The sequence below is a fragment of the Esox lucius genome, chromosome 6 (genome assembly GCF_011004845.1).
Source record: "Esox lucius isolate fEsoLuc1 chromosome 6, fEsoLuc1.pri, whole genome shotgun sequence".
In the NCBI taxonomy this organism is placed as follows: domain Eukaryota; kingdom Metazoa; phylum Chordata; class Actinopteri; order Esociformes; family Esocidae; genus Esox; species Esox lucius.
This window is the reverse complement of record NC_047574.1, coordinates 1355756-1379732: the sequence shown is the minus strand read 5'-3', so window position 1 is coordinate 1379732 and position 23977 is coordinate 1355756. Positions and strand designations below refer to the sequence as shown.

The window sequence follows — 23977 nt, the reverse complement described above, 5'->3', positions numbered from 1 at the left end:
GGTGGGTGGAGTGTTGTCTGATAAGTCTCTGTGTGCTGTGTTACCTGTCTCTGTTTGCTGTGTTACCTATCTCTGTGTGCTGTGTTACCTGTCTCTGTGTGCTGTGTTACCTGTCTCTGTTTGCTGTGTTACCTGTCTCTGTGTGCTGTGTTACCTGTCTCTGTTTGCTGTGTTACCTGTCTCTGTGTGCTGTGTTACCTGTCTCTGTTTGCTGTGTTACCTGTCTCTGTGTGCTGTGTTACCTGTCTCTGTGTGCTGTGTTACCTGTCTCTGTTTGCAGTGTTAACTATCATTGTGTGCAGTGTTACCTGTCACTGTATGCAGCTGCAGCCGTAGCGGCCGGTTGGGCATATCTGTAGGCCGCATAGCCTCCCTGTGAAGACAAAACACACTGTTACTGACAACACAGATACAAAACACACTGTTACTGACAACACAGATACAAAACACACTGTTACTGACAACACAGATACAAAACTCACTGTTACTGACAACACAGATACAAAACACACTGTTACTGACAACACAGATACAAAACACAGTGTTACTGACAACACATATACTAAACACACTGTTACTGACAACACAGATACAAAACACACTGTTACTGACAACACAGATACAAAACACACTGTTACTGACAACACATATACTAAACACACTGTTACTGACAACACAGATACAAAACACACTGTTACTGACAACACAGATACAAAACACAGTGTTACTGACAACACATATACTAAACACACTGTTACTGACAACACAGATACAAAACACACTGTAATAATAATAAGAGAAAAAAGAAAGACAGGACAGAACAGCGTTAAGAGGAGAACAGAGAGATGAAAATAGATAGGAAAGAAGAGAGAGAAACAGAAAGAAGAGAGAAGACAGAGAGAACAGGAGAATAATAGAGAGAAGAGAGAGGGGAAAGAATACAGAGAGTATAGAGAGAGAGAAATGTGTAAAAGAGAGAGATGTCATTGGTGCCGTTATTGGGAATAGATGGAGAGGGATGGGCAGTCTGTGTGTGTTTGGGGGTGTGTGTGTTCTGGTGTGTGTGTGTTTGGGTGTGTGTGTCTGTGTGATTAAACGAGGATGTAATTAATGTGTGGGGCGGACAAGAAGTTTATGGCGCGGAGCCAGAGAGAGTTGATTTTGTGTTCAACAACAGAGAGGGGGGGGCAGCGTGTGAGTTGTGTGGGTGTGAGTGTGTGTAATGTGTGTGTATTTGGCGAGAAACAGACCCTACAGCCTGAGGTCCGTTTACATCAACTGGACAACCTGACGTGACAATTGACATACAAGCTAATTGACCAATCAGGAGCCCGTGTTCCAATTACGGCAACATGAACTGCATAACTGTAGAACTGTCATCACACAAACTAACACAACTCAGGCTTAGATGACTCTCTACACTGACTGTCTGCCTCTACGCTCACTGCCTGCCTCTACGCTCACAATCTGCCTCTATGCTGACAGTCTGCCTCTATGCTGATTGTCTGCCTCTATGCTGATTGTCTGCCTCTACGCTGACTGTCTGCCTCTATGCTGACTGTCTGCCTCAACGCTGACTGTCTCTACACTGATTGTCTCTACACTGATTGTCTGCCTCTACGCTGACTGTCTGCCTCTACGCTGACTGTCTGCCTCTACGCTGATTGTCTGCCTCTACACTAACTGTCTGCCTCTACACTAACTGTCTGCCTCTACGCTAACTGTCTGCCTCTATGCTGACTGTCTGCCTCTACGCTGACAGACTCATGACCTCATAAGACTTTAAAGTTTGTGTGTGTGCGTGAACAGACAAAGAGTTAGGAGAGAGAGAGAGGATGTAGAAAAGTGAAAACACTCACGTATATTTCTGCCCCGTAGAAGCCATCCTGGTAAACAACCCTGAAAGACAGAGACAAAGAGACAGAGAGTCAAAAAGACAGAGAGACAAAGAGACAGAGAGACAGAGAGTCAAAGAGACAGAGAGACAAAGAGACAGAGTCAAAGAGACAGAGAGTCAAAGAGACAGAGAGACAAAGAGACAAAGAGACAGAGAGACAAAGAGACAGAGAGACAGAGAGACAGAGAGTCAAAGAGACAGAGAGACAGAGAGACAGACAGCTGTACATACTACACCAGCATCCCAAATGCCACCATATTCCCTCCACTCCCCAGAGTGCACTATATACACACACACACGGCACGCACGCACGCATACAAACACACAGACACACACACTCACACTCGTGGACACACCAATCATCAGGCAGGGAAGCTGATGCGTGAGCAGTGGAGTGTGCAGGTCATAGCACTCCCATTCACAGAGGAATAAAGCATGACACATCAGAAGAAGAGAGACAAATCTGGCCATTCTGGAATCAAAGAGCAATTTTACGCTCTATTAGAAGACTGCTTTTTGTTTTCCACTCGCTGTTCGTCTGTCACAGAATGTGTGAGTGTGTGTTTTACTGTGTGTGTGTGTCCGTGTGTGTGTGTGTGTGTGTGTGTGCGTGCGTGCGTGCGTGCGCGTGCGTGCGTGTACTCACGCGCCGTAGGCAGGGATGGGTGGCGGTGGGGGCACGGCACGGAATGTGTTGTAAACGGCCCGCCCCCTACCTCTCAAATGAGCTCCCCTATAGGTCACTGCTGCTCCTGTGCTGGGGTATGGGAAACCTGTCACTGTAGCAGAGAAGCGGTGGGGGGAGAGGGGGAGGGAGAGGAGGGGAATGAGAGGGGGAGGGAGAGGGGGAGGTGGAGGGAGAGGGGGAGGGAGAGGGGGAGGGAGAGGGGGAGGGAGAGGAGGGGAATGAGAGGGGGAGGGAGAGGGGGAGGTGGAGGGAGAGGGGGAGGGAGAGGGGGAGGGAGAGGAGGGGAATTAGAGGGGGAGGGAGAGGAGGGGACGGAGAGTGGGAGGGAGAGGGGGAGGAGGGGAAGGAGAGGGGGACGAGAGAAGGTGAGAGAGGGGGGAGCGTTTATTTAAAACATTTTATATTTGCATTACTATTTCTTTCATTTCTGTCACAATACACTTTGACCGTGTTTGTTTGTATGTGTATATGTGCATGTGTGTGTGTGTGTGTGTTTGTGTGTGTGTGAGAAAAACTTTCGACAATGTCTTGAAAAAAGAAAATATGACACAAAAATTATTTTGAAACCGAGAGATAGAGAGAGAAAAGAAGTTACCAGAGATTTCTTTATTATTTTCTGCTTGTAATAGATTTAAAGAAAAAATGCCCAAGCCACTGAAGCCTATTTGAATTGAATAGAGAAAGAGGGAGAAAGACGAGAGAGGGATGATTCATACTACTGTAATAATATTGTACATTGCTAATAATATAACATTCCCTTGTCTTGATTGCTTTCACAATATACCTTTTTTAAATTATGAGGGGAGTGCATATGTTCTGTGTATATGTATAGGGCCCCCTGAAAATATATATGCCTGGGCCCCCTGAAAATATATATGCTTGGGCCCCCTCACTCAGAGACAACATTATTACGATCATTATTACGATATGCACCTGTGGACACCACTACTAAATACTGAGTTCAGGAGTTTCAGCCACACCCATTGCCCAGAAGTGCATAAAATCCAGCACATAGTCATTAAATCTCCATAGACAAACATTGGCAGTACAATACATACTGAAGTGCTCAGTGACTTTAAATGTGGCTCTTTCATAAGATGCCACCTTTGCCACAAGTCAGTTTGAGTCAGGACAGATCTTGTCCTGCAAGATCTGCCCCGGAGAGTCTGCCCCGGAGAGAGTCTGCCCCGGAGAGAGTCTGCCCCGGAGAGAGTCTGCCCCGGAGAGAGTCTGCCCCGGAGAGTCTGCCCCGGAGAGTCTGCCCCGGAGAATCTGCCCCGGTGAGCAAATACAGCCCAGACAGGAAGTGGTAGACCATGCAAACTCACAGAGCAGGGCCGCTGAGTGTTGAAGCACATTTAAAATGTGGGTTGGAAGCTTCACGATATGGGTTTCCATGGGCGAGCAGCTTTACGCAAGCCTTACATAAACATGCTCAATGCCAAGGGTCGGCTGGAGTGGTGTAAAGCATGTGACCACTGGACTCTGGAGCAGTGGAAATGTGTTCTCTGGAGTGATGAATCACGTTTCACTATCTGGCTGTCTGATGGTCAAATCAGGGCGTGGCAGATGCCAGGAGAAAGCTACCTACCGGAATGCATACTGCCTACTGTGAAGTTTGGTAGAGGAGGGATAATGGCCCGGGGCTGTTCCAGGGTTTGGGCCCCTGAAATCCAGTGAAGGGTCATCTTAATGCTGAGGGGGGGGGGGGGGGATATCTGGGGGGAGTTCAGCTTTAATGGCTGGCCCTTTGTTGTCCCTGTCGAAGCAAGCGTAGAACCTGTTTAACTCGTCGGTGATGGAGATGTCGCTGGCTGGGGTGGGGTTCTTTGGCTGGTAGTCTGTAATGGCTTGGATGCGTTGTGTTGGGGTTCTGAGATGTTGTTGGAGTGCTACTCGAGCCGCAGTTTGTGGTCATTTTGAGCAATTTTGATGCCCTTTTTCAGATTGGATCATGGGAAGATTGAAAAGGAAACAGACAACAGGTCAAGAGCAAGGGACGACGAATGTGTGCCAGCCGAGGTGCAAGAAAGAGATTTTTTGTTTGTTTTGCTCAGAAGTGAGCTGGAAGTTACTTTTCGTTGGTGAACCAGGCAACGCCCCTTGTTGTGAATTAAGCAGTTCCTTTTGTACCCCACAGACAGTTTCCCGTCTCATCTGTCTCGCAAAGAGTGAGACCCAATGCCAAAGGCTCACAATAGATATAGATAGATATAGATATCCAGTATTCTGGAAGAGGGGACAGGGACGTTGATGTACACAGATATAGATAGATATAGATAGATATAGATCTCCAGTGTTCTGGCAGAGGGGACAGGAATGTAGCTATACACAGATATATATATATATATATATATATATATATAGATATATAGATATAGATCTCCAATGTTCTGGCAGAGGGGACAGGAATGTAGATATACACAGATATAGATAGTTATAGATATATATAGATCTCCAGGGTTCTGGCAGAGGGGACAGGAATGTAGATATACACAGATATAGTTATAGATCTCCAGGGTTCTGGAAGAGAGGACAGGAATGTAGATATACACAGATATAGTTATAGATCTCCAGGGTTCTGGAAGAGGGGACAGGAATGTAGATATACACAGATATAGATAGATATAGATCTCCAGGGTTCTGGCAGAGGGGACAGGGAGCAGATGGGCTGTAGTGTTTGGAACAGACACACACTGGGAGAAGAACAGTCCAGGGTCGACAAGGGTGGCAGAGTCTGCCGAGGAGAGGGAGGGGTCCATGATTTGCCAACTTAAGCACACACAACAACCACACACAACACACACCCATACATAACATACACACCACACACAACAACCACACACAACACACACCCATACATAACATACACGACACACACAACAACCACACACAACACACACCCATACATAACATACACGACACACACACACACCCCCACGCACAACACACACACCAACGCACAACACACACACACCAGTCAGGACGGGAGTTCCAGTCTTTGCCAAGCCGAAGGTCCCTCTTTAACCTTCAATCAAATAAAGAGCAAGGCCTTTAATTACACACACACACACACACACACACACACACACACACACACACACACACACACACACACACACACACACACGCAAACAGGGACAACCTTTAATTATATGCACACGCACAGATGTGCACACAGACACACACTTAAATTACATACTCACAGACACACACACACACACACACACAAAGGCAAACACAGACACACGCACACACAAGACCAGCTCATAATGACCCTTATATCCCACCTGCAGATCTGTCAGCCTCCTGTCTCAGTCACAGTACCTCTGTGTCTTGATACGTTTTGTAAGACCAGCTTTACTAACACATTTGGGGAACAGTTTGGCTTGAAGCTCTTATCATGCATCAATCACAGAATTCAGAAACACCAAGAAATCCTGACAAGCTGAGGAACAGAAATAAAAGCAGAAAAATAACTGTCTCAAAGTAAATGTTGTGCCAGTCTTGTTTGATCAGCCACAACTAAGACAACAATGTGTATCAGGTCTCCAGATAAAGACCTACTAGCAGGCCACTGGTCAATTAATTTGCATTTTATTGCATGACATAAGTATTTGATCACCTACCAACCAGTAAGAATTCCAGCTATCACAGACTTGTTTAGTTTTTCTTTAAGAAGCCCTCCTGTTCTCCACTCATTACCTGTATTAGAACACCATCCCAAACCGTGAAGCATGGAGGTGGAAACATCATTCTTTGGGGATGCTTTTCTGCAAAGGGGACAGGACAACTGCACCATATTGAGGGGAGGATGGATGGATGTATCGCGAGATCTTGGCCAACAACCTCCTTCACTCAGTAAGAGCATTGAAGATGGGTCGTGGCTGGGTCTTTCAGCATGACAAAGACCCAAAACACACAGCCAGGGCAACTAAGGAGTGGCTCCGTAAGAAGCATCTCAAGGTCCTGGAGTGGCCTAGCCAGTCTCCAGACCTGAACCCAATAGAAAATCTTTGGAGGGAGCTGAAAGTCCGTATTGCCCAGCGACAGCCCTGAAACCTGAAAGATCTGGAGAAGGTCTGTATGGAGGAGTGGACCAAAATCCCTGCTACAGTGTGTGCAAACCTGGTCAAGAACTACAGGAAACATATGATCTCTGTAATTGCAAACAAAGGTTTCTGTACCAAATCTTAAGTTCTGCTTTTCTGATGTATCAAATACTTATGTCATGCAATAAAATGCTAATTCATGACTTCATACAATGTGATTTTTTGGATTTTTGTTTTAGATTCCGTCACTCACAGTTGAAGAGTACCTATGATAAAAATTATAGACTTTTATATGCTTTGTGGGAAAACCTGCAAAATCGGAAGTGTATCAAATACTTGTTCTTCCCACTGTACCAGTAAGATGGAGCACTGAAGGATTCAGTTGAAGAAGCCTTTACACTTAAAGATGCAACCCCTACCGACGCAACCCCTACCGATGCAGCACCTACCGACGCAACCCTTACCGACATATCCCCTACCGACGCAACCTCTACCGACATATCCTCTACCGACATATCCCCTACCGACGCAACCCCTACCGACGCAACCCCTACCGACGCAACCCCTACCGACGCAACCCCTACCGACGCAACACCTACCGACGCAACACCTACCGACGCAACACCTACCGACGCAACACCTACCGACGCAACACCTACCGACATATCCCCTACCGACATATCCCCTACCGACATATCCCCTACCGACGCAACCTCTACCGACATATCCCCTACCGACGCAACCTCTACCGACATATCCCCTACCGACGCAACCTCTACCGACATATCCCCTACCGACATATCCCCTACCGACATATCCCCTACCGACATATCCCCTACCGACATATCCCCTACCGACATATCCCCTACCGACATATCCCCTACCGACATATCCTCTACCGACATATCCCCTACCGACATATCCCCTACCAACATAATCTTGTGAGGCCACACCTCCAATATTGTCAGGCCTCCTTGGAGATCTGGAAACCTATAAAAAAAAGTTCCACTTACTTTCAGCGGCAAGATTTCTTTTGGATCAAAGTTTACAAAAAAAACTTTTGAAGGCTTAGCGTGGTTTCACTAGCTTGCAATACATCAGCAAAGAAGTAAATAGGGAAGACATTTTTATTCTGTTTTGGAAGAACTGTGCTCTTTTCATAACATAGAGTCAATAAAGCCATTACAAGTTCTCTGCTTAATAAATGCTTTTAAAAAAAAGAGAAATGTTGGCATGCCTTCCTACAGGATATGGTAAAAGTTACATTTATCAAGCAAGGCCAACAGCCGGCGATTTACTGAAATTGAACACACAGACTCAATCCTCACACACACAACCCACACAGACACAACCCACACAGACACAACCCACACAGACTCAACCCACACAGACTCAACCCACACAGACTCAATCCTCACACACACAACCCACACACACACAACCCACACAGACTCTATCCTCACAGACACAACCCACACAGACACAACCCTCACAGACACAACCCACACAGACACAACCCACACAGGCTCAAACCTCACAGACACAACCCACACAGACACAACCCACAGACACAACCCACACAGACTCAACCCACACAGACTCAACCCACACAGACTCAACCCACACAGACTCATTCCTCACACACACAACCCACACAGACTCAACCCACACAGACTCTATCCTCACAGACACAACCCACACAGACACAACCCTCACAGACACAACCCTCACAGACACAACCCACACAGACACAACCCACACAGACACAACCCACACAGACACAACCCACACAGACACAACCCACACAGACTCAAACCTCACAGACACAACCCACACAGACACAACCCACACAGACTCAACCCACACAGACTCAATCCTCACACACACAACCCACACAGACTCAACCCACACAGACTCAACCCACACAGACTCAATCCTCACACACACAACCCACACAGACTCTATCCTCACAGACACAACCCACACAGACACAACCCTCACAGACACAACCCACACAGACACAACCCACACAGACACAACCCACACAGACTCAAACCTCACAGACACAACCCACACAGACACAACCCTCACAGACGCAACTCACACAGACTCAATCCTCACACACACAACCCACAGACTCAAGCCTCACAGACACAACCCTCACAGACACAACCCACACAGACACAGCCCTCACAGACACAGCCCTCACAGACACAACCCTCACAGACACAACCCACACAGACTCAACCCACACAGACTCAATCCTCACACACACAACCCACACAGACTCAATCCTCACACACACAACCCACACAGACTCTATCCTCACAGACACAACCCACACAGACTCTATCCTCACAGACACAACCCACACAGACACAACCCACACAGACACAACCCACACAGACACAACCCACACAGACACAACCCACACAGACTCAAACCTCACAGACACAACCCACACAGACACAACCCTCACAGACGCAACTCACACAGACTCAATCCTCACAGACACAACCCACAGACTCAAGCCTCACAGACACAACTCACACAGACACAACTCACACAGACACAGCCCTCACAGACACAACCCACACAGACACAGCCCTCACAGACACAGCCCTCACAGACACAACCCTCACAGACACAACCCTCACAGACACAACCCTCACAGACACAACCCACAAAGATCAGGTTATTGGTTTTTATTTAAAATTTTTCACATTAAAAGTGGAAAAACCTCTGACATTATTTATCTTTGTCTCATTCTTTTACATCACAAAAACCTGGCATTTTAACAGGGGTGTTTGGACTTTTTATATCCACTGTATGTCGGTGTGTGTGATGTATGGATATGTGTGTATACACTTTGTGTGTGTGTGTGTGTGTGTGTGTGTGTGTGCGCGCGCATATGCATTGTATGTGTACACACTATATCTTCTATTTTTGCGTGTGTGTATACATTACATACAGTTGGGCAAAAAGGTATTTAGTAAGCCACCAATTGTGCAAGATCTCCCACTTAAAAAGATGAGAGAGGCCTGTAACTTTCATCATAGGTACACTTCAACTATGAGAGACTAAATGAGAAAAATAAATCCAGAAAGATTGTAGGATTTTTAATGAATTCATTAAATTCATCTTGCGTGAACCCCCTCGATCCGGGGCTCCACGCAAGATCTCACCCCGTGGGGTCAAAATGATCACTAGAACGGTGATTAAAAATCCCAGAACCACACGGGGGGACCTAGTGAATGACCTGAAGAGAGCTGGGACCAAAGTAACAAAGGCTACCATCAGTAACACACTATGCCGCCAGGGACTCAAATCCTGCAGTGCCAGACGTGTCACATGTCTAGGAACGTCTGAGGTTTGCTAGAGAGCATTTGGATGGTCCAGAAGAGGATTGGGAGGATGTCATATGGTCATATGAAACCAAAATATAACTTTTTGGTAAAAACTCAACTTGTCGTGTTTAGAGGAGAAAGAATCCTGAGTTGCATCCAAAGAACACCATACCTACTGTGAAGCATGGGGGTGGAAACATCATGCTTTGGGGCTGTTTTTCTGCAAAGGGACAAGGACGACTGATCCGTGTAAAGGAAAGAATGAATGGGGCCATGTATCGTGAGATTTTGAGTGAAAACCTACTTCCATCAGCAAGGGCATTGAAGATGAAACGTGGTTGGGTCTTTCAGCATGACAATGATCCCAAACACACCGCCCGGGCAACGAAGGGTCCTCGAGTGGCCTAGCCAGTCACCAGATCTCAACCCCATTGAAAATCTTTGGAGGGAGTTGAAAGTCTGTGTTGACCAGCGACAGCGCAAAACATTACTGCTCTAGAGGAGATCTACATGGAGGAATGGGCCAAAATACCAGCAACAGTTCGTGAAAACCTTGTGAAGACTTACAGAAAACGTTTGACCTCTGTCATTGCCAACAAAGGGTATATAACAAAGTATTGAGATTAACTTTTGTTATTGACCAAATACTTATTTTCCACCATAAGTTACCAATAAATTCATAAAAAATCCTACAATGTGATTTTCTGGATTTTTTTTCTCCTTTTGTCTCTCATAGTTGAAGTGTACCTATGATGAAAAAGACAGGCCTCTCTCATGTTTTTAAGTGGGAGAACTTGCACAATTGGTGTCAGACTAAATACTTTTTTGCCCCACTGTATATATGTGTGTGTGGAATGATGTTTATGAATGTAAGCTGATGATGAGCTATGAGTCCTGCATGTTGGAGTGGGGCAAAAAAGTATTTAGTAACCCATGAATCATGGCGACTAGTGCTGCCAGACAATAAACCGCCAACAGCAGCAGAGTGGTACACAGACATGAAAGGAGCCATGTCACCAGGACTTTCCTGTCATATGGTCAGGTGGACTAGAGGAGGAGAAACAACTAGGGTCGGGGTTAGTGTAAGGGTTAGACTAGGGTCGGGGTTAGTGTAAGGGTTAGACTAGGGTCGGGGTTAGTGTAAGGGTTAGACTAGGGTCGGGGTTAGTGTAAGGGTTAGACTGGGGTCGGGGTTAGTGTAAGGGTTAGACTAGGGTCGGGGTTAGTGTAAGGGTTAGACTAGGGTCGGGGTTAGTGTAAGGGTTAGACTGGGGTCGGGGTTAGTGTAAGGGTTAGACTGGGGTCGGGGTTAGTGTAAGGGTTAGACTAGGGTCGGGGTTAGTGTAAGGGTTAGACTAGGGTCGGGGTTAGTGTAAGGGTTAGACTAGGGTCGGGGTTAGTGTAAGGGTTAGACTGGGGTCGGGGTTAGTGTAAGGTTTAGACTGGGGTCGGGGTTAGTGTAAGGGTTAGACTAGGGTCGGGGTTAGTGTAAGGGTTAGACTAGGGTCGGGGTTAGTGTAAGGGTTAGACTAGGGTCGGGGTTAGTGTAAGGTTTAGACTAGGGTCGGGGTTAGTGTAAGGGTTAGACTAGGGTCGGGGTTAGTGTAAGGGTTAGACTAGGGTCGGGGTTAGTGTAAGGGTTAGACTAGGGTCGGGGTTAGTGTAAGGGTTAGACTAGGGTCGGGGTTAGTGTAAGGGTTAGACTAGGGTCGGGGTTAGTGTAAGGACTAGGATCTAAGTACAACCCCATTTCCAAAGAAGTTCGGACGCTGCATAAAATGCAAATAAAAATAAAATGCAATGATGTGCAAATCATATATCCCTGTATTTCACTGAACATAATACAAAGACAACAAATATCAAATGTAGAAACTGAGAAATTTTATTGTTTTTGGAAAAACACATGACCATTTTGAAGTTTTGCAACAAGTTTCAAAAATGTTGGGCCAACACAGTGGCATGTTTACCACTGTGTTGCATCACCTCTACTTTTAACAATACTCTGTAAGTGTTTGGAAACTGAGAAGACCAATTGCTGTAGTTCTAAAAGTACATTAAATGTTTTCCCATTCTTGCTTGGTATATGATTTCTGCTATTCAACAGTGTTCGTGAACCCATGCAGTGATTTCCACTACAAAATTGTGTCTGTTTTTCCGTTTGGGACCATCCAATATTGGTTTTTGGCCTTGACCTTTGCATACAGAGATTTCTCTGGATTCTCTGAATCTTTTAATTATATTATGTACCATAGATGATGAGATCCCCAAACTCTTTGCAATTGTATGTTGAGAAACGTTATTCTTAAATTGTTGTACTATTTGCCTGTGCAGTTTTTCACAAAGTGATGAACCCCTCCCCATCTTTACTTCTGACAGACCCATCATCCCTGGGATGATCTTTTAATACCCAATCATGTTACTGACCTGTTGCCAATTGACTTAATTAGTTGTGTGATATTTCATCAGGTCAAAACTTTTAGCATTTCACAACTTTTCCAGTCCTTTTTTGCCTTTTTTTAAAACAGTTTGCTAGCATCAAATTCAAAGCGGGCATATATTTTACAAGGAGCAATAACTTTTATTCAGTTTCAACATATGATATCTTGTCTTTGTACAATTCTCTATTGAATATGGGGTTTAAATGATTTGCACATTTTACACAGCGTTCCAACTGGAAACAGAGTTGTAGAAGAATGAGCTGTTTGTGAGGGTGTTGGTGTGTATGTGTTGGTGCGAGAACATGCAGTTGACTAAACACACACATTAACTCCAGTTTCAGTGTGAACTGTGGATGCATCCCAAATGACACCCTTCGCCCCTTCTGGGTCCTGGCCAAAAGAAGTTCACTTTGAAGGAAACAGGCTCATGCCCTGGTGTCTGTGTGTTGTTGTACATGTCTGTGCGTGTATAACGTTTGCTGTGTGTGACATATTAGTTAATAGTCCAGACAAATTACTGCTTGTATGTATGCTTGTGTGGTGTTGGTGTGTGTATATGTCAGTGTGTAGTGTTGGTGTGTGTAAATGTCCATGTGTGGTGTGCGCATGTGTATGTGGTCAAAAACTGTATGTGCTTCCGGGTTGCACCCTGCGGAACCAAAGATTGGTTCCTATTTATACAAAGGGCCCTAACTGGCTCTTACAAGTATAGCCGGTCCCCCTGAGGGCTCAGGGTCAAACTTACAATTAATTTTAGAGTTAGAACTGGGGTTTCTTTAAGGTTCAGGCGTTGTTGGTTAAATTTAGGGTTATGGTTAGACATTACATCTAGGTAAAGTTATGGCATAAATGTTACTTTATTGAGGTTAAGGTTAGGGTTAGGTTTAGATTAGGGTAGGGTTAAGGTTAGGTTTAAGTTTAGGGATAAGATTAGGGCAAGAGAGCATGCAATTTCTATTTTCTGGTGTGTCTGTGTGTGTGTGTCTGTGTATGTAGACTGTGCTCGGAGACAGTGACAGAGCGTGTGTGTTGATCATGGGACCATTGCTTAATTAAGTCTTAAATCTCTCCTCAGAGCCTTTTTCACACATAACCACATCAATCACACACACACACACACACTATTGCGAGACAAACTGTTCGTGTTTTTAAACACCTTAAATTGATGCAGCAATAAAAGGCAGGGTCAACAAAAGACAGTGACCTTGTCGATGTTGGACCAATCAAATCATGGCATAGTGACACACTAGGAAGTCAAACTAATGTCACTTGCAAATTTTCCAGCGTTAAAAAGCTCTAGGCCGCTCTCGTTGTCACATCTGGACTCGTTTTGCATTTTAATCTTATTTGTTAGGTACTGGTGAGCACGCTGCCAAGCTGACCATATACTCAAACACAACTCGCGCAAACACACGCATGCAAACACACACACACAAACTCTCACTCATACACTCTCTCACACTATGTTCAAACACACACACACACGCACACAGGTGCGCGCACGCGCACACAAACACACACACATTCACACACTATGCATATACTCAGCCCAGGACAGAGTCAATCAATCACTATTACATTTCACTCATTGTCCTTCATGCCCATGCAGTCTCCACAGGTTTGGTCAAACACACTGAATGTGCACACACACACACACACACACACACACACACACACACACACACACTGCACTAAAACACAGACACTGGAGAATTCACACCAGATCAACTTTAAGATTTTATGTTTTACACATTAACCCCAAGAGCCGGGTTCAAAACTAGAGATAAATCAACTTGTGAACCCTAACGCTAAAGCTTAACTTAACCAGGAACAATACCTCAACGCTAATGCTCAACTTAACCAGGAACAATACCTCAACTCTGATGTTCAACTTAATCAGGAACAATACCTCAACAATAATGCTCAACTTAACCAGGAACAATACCTCAACACTAATGCTCAACTTAACCAGGAACAATACCTCAACACTAATGCTCAACTTAACCAGGAACAATACCTCAACGCTAATGCTCAACTTAACCAGGAACAATACCTCAACGCTAATGCTCAACTTAACCAGGAACAATACCTCAACACTAATGCTCAACTTAACTAGGAAGAATACCTCAACGCTAATGCTCAACTTAACCAGGAACAATACCTCAACTCTAATGCTCAACTTAACCAGGAACAATACCTCAACATTAATGCTCAACTTTACCAGTCAGAGTGAATCCTTAACCCTAACATCCCCCTGCAGGTGAATCAAGTTGACAATGTCACAACAATGTCACCGATAGAGGTTCACCTCATTCCAAAGTGAATTGAAATGTCAGAACTGAAAGCAGTTTGTGATAGCTTGCTGTACCACCCCCCCCTCCCCGCCCAAAGGCTGTGGTTAAATAATTAGGTGCCTCTATTCAATCTACTCCATCAGTGTGGAAGAGAGCTGTGTCTACATCCACATGTTCCTGTGTGTGTGTGTGTGTGTGTGTATATATGTGTGTGTCTGTATATGTGTGTGTGTGTGTGTGTGTGTATGTGTGTGTGTATAGTAGATGTAGTGGCCTCAGAGCAAATTAGAGTGGCCCACTGCATTCTCTCCACTCTCTCTCCTGTCTCTCTTTCTCATTCTCTCCACTCTCTCTCCTGTCTCTCTTTCTCATTCTCTCCACTCTCTCTCCTGTCTCTCTTTCTCATTCTCTCCACTCTCTCTCCTGTCTCTCTTTCTCATTCTCTCCACTCTCTCTCCTGTCTCTCTTTCTCATTCTCTCCACTCTCTCTCCTGTCTCTCTTTCTCATTCTCTCCTCTCTCTCTCTCATTCTCTCTTGTCTCTTTCCTGTCTCTTTCTCATTCTCTCCTGTCTCTTTCTCATTCTCTCCACTCTCTCTCCTGTCTCTTTCTCATTCTCTCCACTCTCTCTCCTGTCTCTTTCTCATTCTCTCCACTCTCTCTCCTGTCTCTTTCTCATTCTCTCCTGTCTCATTCTCATTCTCTCCTCTCTCGTTCTCCTTCACTCCTCGCTCCTCCCTCTCTTCTTTCCCCTCCCACTCGTCTGTCTTGCCTCTCTCTTCCCTACTTCTTTTCTTTCTCTCTCTTCTCTCATCCGTCATTCTTTCTGAATGGGATTTGAACACAATAAACCTGTAGCCAACTGCAGGAATGGAGACGGAGTGTTCTGTCACACATACGATTTATGGCCTCCAATTCCGCTGATCCGCGCTCGGAACGCCGTACTGATAAAGAGTGATTAATGGCTGTTACATCCCGCTCTATTCCCACCCAAAGTAGATTAAACACAGCCATAATTATTCCAGAAGAAATCTGGACCCAACATTTCCGCTACAGGAATATTTCATATGTCATATTTTGAGCAGATAGGGAAAGATGGAGCAACAAAACATCACAGGGAAGGAGAGGGGATGACAAGAGGTTGTTTGGAAATGTGATTGTTTTCCCATGATATTCCAACAGCGTCTGGTAGGAATGGTAGTGGACTCACACACACACACTCCACCATGACCACCACATGGGGCCTGGAGAAGCATATGGTGTAGTTTAGGCTTGGCAGATTTAACTGGCATCTTCAAGACAACTTGAGACATAAACACGCTATCGATCAGCTAGCAAGCCCCAACACACACGTACAGAATGTGGGTTTTGAAGGTGGCCTATATACAGTGTGTGTGTGTGTGTGTGTGTGTGTGTGTGTTTGTTGTCAGGGCGGAGGGGTTAAAGGGATAGCTTGTTGGTATTGGCAGTTAACACCCAGTAATTCAGTCAGATTAATTTATTAACATTTCTATGGTTCTGTGTGTTGTATGCTAGCAATTCCTACAGACATCTAGTCTTAATCCTCAGCTAGATGGCATTTTGTCACTACATAACCTTTAAGTACTATAGGTGGAATCATGAATGTGTTTATGACACTCTAGATAATTGTGTTAAATACTATAGATGGAATCATGAATTTGTGTATGTCGCTCTAGTTAAGTGTGTCGGCAAAAAGACTGACATGGCAATGCAAAACTTTATTTAGGTCCCCAGAATCCACTTCTGGACACCACTTTAATGTGCCTGTGACTAGTATGAATGTAGTCTTAACACAATTTTGAGTTTTTAAATTTTCTATAGAATTATGAGAAGGGATATTCTGGATGATGTAACGGTAATATGACGGACAGATTGGAAATGCTTGCTACTCTTATGATAACTGCAAAAGGATCTCTAGTCACCACAGAGAGTAAGGACACCTATTTAAACAATCCCATCCAAAAGACGGCAATCTGTGCAGGGCAATGTCCCCTTCCATGCCCTGTGGCTCTGGGATCAGATCTTAAAAACAGAAGTAATTGCCCAGTTAGACCACTTCAGTTAACATCTGTTCCACATTCAAAGAACCAGAAAGACCTTGCTTAGGCAAAGCAACACAGATGCAGGGTTTGTTATGCTTCTGGTGTCTTTGCCAAAATCCCGAACTACTCGTTTATGTTTAAAATCTGTAGTGTTGGAGCTGTTCTGAGTTAAAGGTGGAGTTTGACGAAAAGGGGGAGGTGGGAAGGATCGGAAAGAAGAGGAGAGGGGGAGGAGAGGAACAGGGAAAGAAAGAGGAGAAATAAAAGAGATGGGTGGCTTCTGTGTGTCAGGACTGTGATTTAGAGCTGGGCAGTAAAGCTGTCTGGGAATGAACAGATTTCAGTCTAATGAGCAGAAAGGAGAGCCGTTAAAGACAGCAGACAGGATCAGCACTTCCTCTAAATGAAAGCAGACCCTCCGCCAAGAATGCACACAAATGAACACACACAACAACACACATACACACAGAAAAACAACATACACACACAAGAACATACACACGGAACAATAACAACACAAAACAACACACATACAACAATATACACACAATGTTCATTTTGGCAGCTATTTTGGAAGTATAACATTTTAGTTGGCGAAACATTTTAGTCTCTTCATCTTTTGTTATTTGTATTTATTGTCCGACTCAAGAGGTTGGTGCCTGGGGTAAGACTGGCCCTGAGAACTGCCAAAGGACCCTCTATGGATTCAGTAATACCCTGTAGGCAACACATACAGTTGGGAGAACAAGTATTTGATAACCTGCAAAATCGGCAGTGTTTCTTACTTACAAAGCATGTAGAAGTCTGCAACTTTTATCATAGGTACTCTTCAACTGTGAGTGACGGAAACTAAAACAAAAATCCAGAAAAACACATTGTATGATTTTTAAGCTTATGCTTCTAACGGAGCCACTCCTTAGTTGCCCTGGCTGTGTGTTTCGGGTCGTTGTCATACTGGAAGACCCAGCCACGACCAATCTTCAATGCTCTTACTGAAGGAAGGAGGTAATTGGCCAAGATCTCACGATACATGTCCCCATCCATCCTCCCCTCAATACGGTGAAGTCATTCTGTCCCCTTTGCAGAAAAGCATCCCCAAAGAATGATGTTTCCACCTCCATGCTTCACGGTTGGGATGGTGTTCTTGGGGTTGTACTCATCCTCCTTCCTCCAAACACGGCAAGTGGAGTTTAGACCAAAAAGCTAAATTTTTGTCTCATCAGACCACATGACCTTCTCCCATTCCTCCTCTGGATCATCCAGATGGTCATTGGCAAACTTCAGATGGGCCTGGACATGTGCTGGCTGGAGCAGGGGGGACCTGGTGCTGCAGGATTTCAACCCATGACGGCGTAGTGTGTTACTAATGGTTTTCTTTGAGACTGTGGTCCCAGCTCTCTTCAGGTCATTGACCAGGTCCTGATGTGTAGTTCTGGGCTGATCCCTCACCTTCCTCATGATCATTGATGCCCCACGAGGGGAGATCTTGCATGGAGCCCCGGACCGAGATTGACCGTCATCTTGAACTTCTTCCATTTTCTAATAATTGTGCCAACAGTTGTTGCCTTCACACAAAGCTGCTTGCCTATTGTCCTGTAGTCCATCCCAGCCTTGTGCAGGTCTACAATTCTATCCCTGATGTCCTTACACAGCTCTCTGGTCTTGGCCATTGTGGAGAGGTCGGAGTCTGTTTGATTGAGTGTGTGGACAGGTGTCTTTTTAACAGGTAACAAGTTCAAACAGGTGCAGTTAATGCAGGTAATGAGTGGGGAACAGGAGGGCTAACAGGTCTATGAGATCCGTAATTCTTACTGGTTGGTAGGTAATCAAATACTTATGTCATGCAATAAAATGCAAATTAATTATTTAAAAATCATACATTGTGATTTTCTGGATTTTTTAGATTAGTTTTAGATTCCGTCTCTCACAGTTGAAGTGTACCTATGATAAAAATGACAGACCTCTACATGCTTTGTAAGTAGGAAAACCTGCAAAATCGGCAGTGTACCAAATACTTGTTCTCCCCAATGTAAGTAGATAATATGGATTACACACATACTGAACAATCAAATTCAAGCACTTTCATGCATCTCCACGGTTACTGTTGGCCAAAACAAGAAAAACATATCCCACCAAACAGTGTGTGAAAAGGTGTGGACTACCCCTTTAAGAATAATTAATCTTTACTTTAGATGTGGTGTTATTGTATTATGTTTTAAAAAGTACAAGCAATGAACATTAGGATTTCTATTATACTAGAAGGGGAAGTCAGAAACATACACAGATAGATATATATTAAGAAAGAGGGGGATAGACAGAGTGCAGAATGAGGGCTCATTTTAGTGTGTCCTGAACTGTACCAAAAGCATTCCCAAAAATAAAAACTTTAAATAAAGAAAAGAAACCTGCCAGTTCACTGAGAACATTTTACTTGAAACAAGACAGAAAATTCTGAAAACAAATAGCCCATTTAGGCCTCTGTTTTGTTTTTGGCGACTAATTCAGGTATTTTGTGTCTTTGTGTCAAATTTCTTCAAATTTCCTTTAGGTATAACTTCTTTGCAGTGTTGTCTTTGTGCTTCTGGTGTGTGAATCTAATATTGTGATAATGTGTAAATTCTGTTGTGTGGATAGACTTCATGGGCATTGTATCTACAATTATGTTTTGTAATGTTGTGTTGTGTAGTATTTGTTATTTCAGTGGATGTTTACCTGCATACAGTTCGGGACCGTAGACCGCTCCCACCATGGGGTTGAGCTTCCAGCCTACAGCAAAAACACAGGAAGACTAACATTAGCTTAGCAGTGCATTACAACTCATACCAACAATATCCTAGCATTACATTCATTTAGACAATGGGAGGCATTCCCTTACAAGACTAACACGAAGTTAACATTGCATTAACTCAGACAGATGTTAGCTTAGCATTCCATTCCCTTAGGCCAATGCCAAGTTAGCATTCCGTTAGATTAAGCTAATGGTGGCGTGGCATTCTTCTCGCCAATGTTCCTGCAGCAGCAGTAGATCCGTAACAGGAAATAGCGATCCGACCAGATGGAATGGAAAGTTGTTGGGGTGAATAAAGAGTGATGGCCCACCAAAACACACCGCCATGGTGAGGGGAGAGGCCGTGTAGAAAATGAGAGGAGGGGGAGGGGAAGTGAGGAAAATCCCTCCCTTTCTTCCAGTCCGCCGGACCAAGGTGCGGCGTTGGGGGGAGTGGAACGAGGGGTGGAGCCCGAGGTGAGGGTCCGGTGACAGTGACAGATGTGGAACCGTTCAGGGCTCATTCTCTCTGTCCGCATCGCTCACACCCTCCTCCAACCGAGGGATGAGAGGCGGACGAGGAGAGTGCTGACATGTCTGGCCAATTCATTCCTGGCCTCGTCCCTTTTCTAACTCTCTCCATTTCTCTCTCTCTCTCTCTCGATCTCTTTCCCTCACCTATCAACATGAATGAGTGTCAGAGAGAGAACGAGAGAAAGACAGACGGAGGGAGGGAGATGAACCCTAAAGGCCTTTCAGAATGAGCCTGGCTTTTTATTTGCTCCATCCACTCATCCATTCACTGTCCTCTCCACCAAATCCACTTTCCCCTTACTTTCTCTCTTCTCCCCCTCTCAACACTATCTCGATTCCCTCCTTAAGTTCTAACCAATTCCACTTTCCTTCTGTGGCTTGTTAAGAAGCTGTCTTTGTATCATTTCCTAACTCAAGGGAAGTCATGCTTAAAGCCAGATGGAAACGCCAAATGCAAAGTTTCCGGAAACTCTCAAGAGTTAATTTCAAGTGTCATGTAGTATTAAAAATAGTAGTATTAAAAATAAATAAATAATGAAATTGCCTTCTGATAAATAACGCGTAGGTTCTGTCAAGGCCCATGGTTTAGATATGAGTGGAAGAGACTCCGTCACTGAATACACATTAGATCCTCTGTTTTCCTCAGTAAATACGGTCAATATTAAGTCTGATCTCTCTGACCGGTCTCTCCACAATGCACCAAGGTCTGCCTGTAGTAATGAGATGGATGGAGGTGGAGGGTGGAAGGAGGAGAGACCAAGGTGAAAGGAGAAGGAGGTGAAGGGAGTGGAGGGAAGTCTCTGGGAGGATGAAGGAGATATGCGAGGGGAGGAATATAGAGGGGGGCTCCAGGAACTCGTACCATTTGTGTAAGGGTTTGACACCTTCTTATTCGTCATTACTCTTGCTGTGGCATTGTTGACCTGTATTAAGAGATAGATTAGACAGAGAACACACACACACACGTACACCATCTGACACAGACACACACAGCACATCTGATCTTCATTCTTGACAGACTTAAAACACAGTTCTAGTTACAAGACTGGCTGGAGAAACATGCAGCGTGACACTGGGTCCAGTGCCTCTATCAGCAGCCTTCTACAACAACCAATGAAGACAACATCATGTTGGATGTCTGACTGACTTGCTCAGGGGAAACACCATCTCTTTCTACACCTAACCAGGAACCAGTCCGTCAAAGTCTTATACCCAAACCTAATGAAAAACGTTGGTTTGTTTTTTCTCCCTTTTGAGGTTTTGCTGAGAGTCAAACAGCTCTCACTCTCACCTCTCAGGCCCTGGCAGTGTTGAGTTAAACGTGTTTTCCTTGCCCGCTGTGTTAGCATTTCCCCTCAATCACTAATTAGAGCTAATGGCTTTCATTTCCAATGGGCCAGCTGAGGTCATTTAGCTTGAGGCTACGCTAGGCTAGGCTAACGCTACACTAGCCCGTGTCTGATGTGATGTATAGACTCAGGTATTGTTTACACTTTACATCGATTATCTTAATGGGGGCAGAGGGACAACAAATGTGGAACAAACAGCCTAAGAGAGAGACAGAGGTGGAAAGATGAAGTTAGAGATGAAGAAAAATGTAGAGACATAGAAGTAGAGTTATAAAGAGAGGTAGAGACACATGAGAGATTAAGATGGAGAGGTAGAGATAGAGAGAGATAGAGAGAGGTAAAGATAGAGAGAGGTAGAGATAGAGAGAGGTAGAGAGAATGAGAGAGTGTAAGGCAGAGAGAGAAAGAGAAGAGTAAGAAAGAAAACATCTATTTGTTTTGGCCCTGGAGTATTTGATTTGTGTGTGTGGGGGTGGGGGGGGTGGTTGGATAAACAAGTGGGATTTAAAGTGATGCTGACAGCACTTTCATACCCAGTGATTTAGCTAATTTTAAAAAATGAATTCACGGGCCGGGCACCAGTAGAAGACGAGCATGGATATTTTGAGAAGCAAGAACGAAGCCTTCAAACTGACGAATACATCTTCACTGAGTTGGTGGGGATCAAACCTGCTCTGTTCTGCTCCCTATCAAAGCCTCTCTGATCTAATACACATGCTCCTGGAAAACACACACATGCAGAGGAGAAACAGAAACACACATACACACGCACCCCCTCACACACACACACACACACACACACGTACGTACGCACACACACACTTACGGCTCAGAGGTCATCATTCAGCATGCAGCGTTCAAGGAGCAGCAGGCAGAGGGAGAGGAGGAGGAGGAGGATAGGAGGTGGAGGAGAGGGGGGTGGCAGGCAGGCAGACGGAAAGAGAGAGAACGGAGGGGGGGGGGGGTGAGTAGAGGAGAGGGAAAAGAAGGCACCTCAATTTTGCGTCCCTCTACGATTGTACCATTTAGTTTGTCCCTCGCACGATCTGCATCTGCACTCGTTTCAAATGTTACAAACCCAAAACCCTGAGATCACCAGGAATGAAGAGAAATGGAGGGGAGGAGAGAGAGAGAGAAGGATACAAAAGTGATTGAGAAAAAGAGAGAAAAACCCCCAAAATAAACAGAATGAGGCATAACAGGTAAAAAGGGGGATGAAATACAAAGAAACAGAGAGAAAGAGAAGAGGAAGAAAGAGCACATGGTACAAGATAAGCCACAGGAAGAGAGGAGATCTGGATATTCAGCACAAGCAACAGACATGTGAAAAGGTCAATGACACTGGAGAAACATGTTCCGAGTGGAGCTGGAACAAATAACACCTGAAACACAACACCCAACACTCCAACTCTGCATTAAAAAACAACACTCCAACTCTGTGTGTATGTTTGCTTGTGTGTGTGTGTGTGTGTGTCATATGTGTGTGCCAGACATCTTCATTCCAACAGGTTTTCTAACAGAATTCTTCCTCGTCACTAGTGTAGTCAGGAGAAAACTGACTTCTGGTCAGGGTAAAAAGAAAGTTCTTGCAGCAAGACATTTCCACAAAAAGTAGGTGAAATAATCTGAATTTACCCTCCACTGACTGACAGAGGATCAGTCGGATAAAAATGTATTAATGGAGGGAGCGAAAGCCTGCTGAAGGCCTCACACTGCAGCTCATCCAAGAGGCCCAGCCTTGACACTAGGCTGGCCAATGAAACACAGGCACAATCACTCCGGTCAATGTTCTCTCAGAAGGCTCATTTATCTCTCTACCTTCCAGAGAAAGACCAGTTTTCCCTGCAAAGGTTGTTATTTATTATGTTTTAACTTAATGGAAAAGTATTTGTGCATCTCTGAGTTAATGGCAGGTTGGGTCTGAGTAGCGGTCTACATGGCAGGTCGGGTCTGAGGAGCAGTCTACACTGCAGGTTGAATCTGAGGAGCGGTCTACAAGGCAGGTCGGGTCTGAGGAGCGGTCTACAAGGCAGGTCGGGTCTGAGGAGCGGTCTACAAGGCAGGTCGGATATGAGGAGCGGTCTACACTGCAGGTTGAATCTGAGGAGTGGTCTACAAGGCAGGTCGGATCTGAGGAGCAGTCTACACTGCAGGTTGAATCTGAGGAGCGGTCTACAAGGCAGGTCGGGTCTGAGGAGCGGTCTACAAGGCAGGTCGGGTCTGAGGAGCGGTCTACAAGGCAGGTCGGATATGAGGAGCGGTCTACACTGCAGGTTGAATCTGAGGAGTGGTCTACAAGGCAGGTCGGATCTGAGGAGCGGTCTACACGCAGGTCGGATCTGAGGAGCGGTCTACAAGGCAGGTCGGGTCTGAGGAGCGGTCTACAAGGCAAGTCGGGTCTGAGGAGCGGTCTACAAGGCAAGTCAGGTCTGAGGAGCGGTCTACAAGGCAGGTCGGGTCTGAGGAGCGGTCTACAAGGCAGGACGGGTCTGAGGAGCGGTCTACACGGTAGGTCAGAACTGAGGAGCGGTCTACACTGCAGGTCGAAT

The 23977-nt window shown here is 45.1% G+C and overlaps 1 protein-coding gene across 9 annotated transcripts in view; it reads right to left on the bottom strand.

Moving 5' to 3' along the window:
* rbfox3a (RNA binding fox-1 homolog 3a) overlaps window positions 1-23977 on the bottom strand; it is a 546865-nt gene that overhangs the window by 22843 nt on the left and 500045 nt on the right. For all 9 annotated transcript variants that reach the window (XM_029120435.2, XM_029120431.1, XM_029120430.1 and 6 more), the window contains 6 exons: window positions 22422-22514; window positions 20942-21002; window positions 19491-19544; window positions 2544-2676; window positions 1860-1899; window positions 309-373 (listed from right to left, as the gene is read on the bottom strand). In XM_029120435.2, the coding sequence (XP_028976268.1) occupies window positions 309-373; window positions 1860-1899; window positions 2544-2676; window positions 19491-19544; window positions 20942-21002; window positions 22422-22514 (446 nt within the window). The remainder of the gene's footprint in view (window positions 1-308; window positions 374-1859; window positions 1900-2543; window positions 2677-19490; window positions 19545-20941; window positions 21003-22421; window positions 22515-23977) is intronic.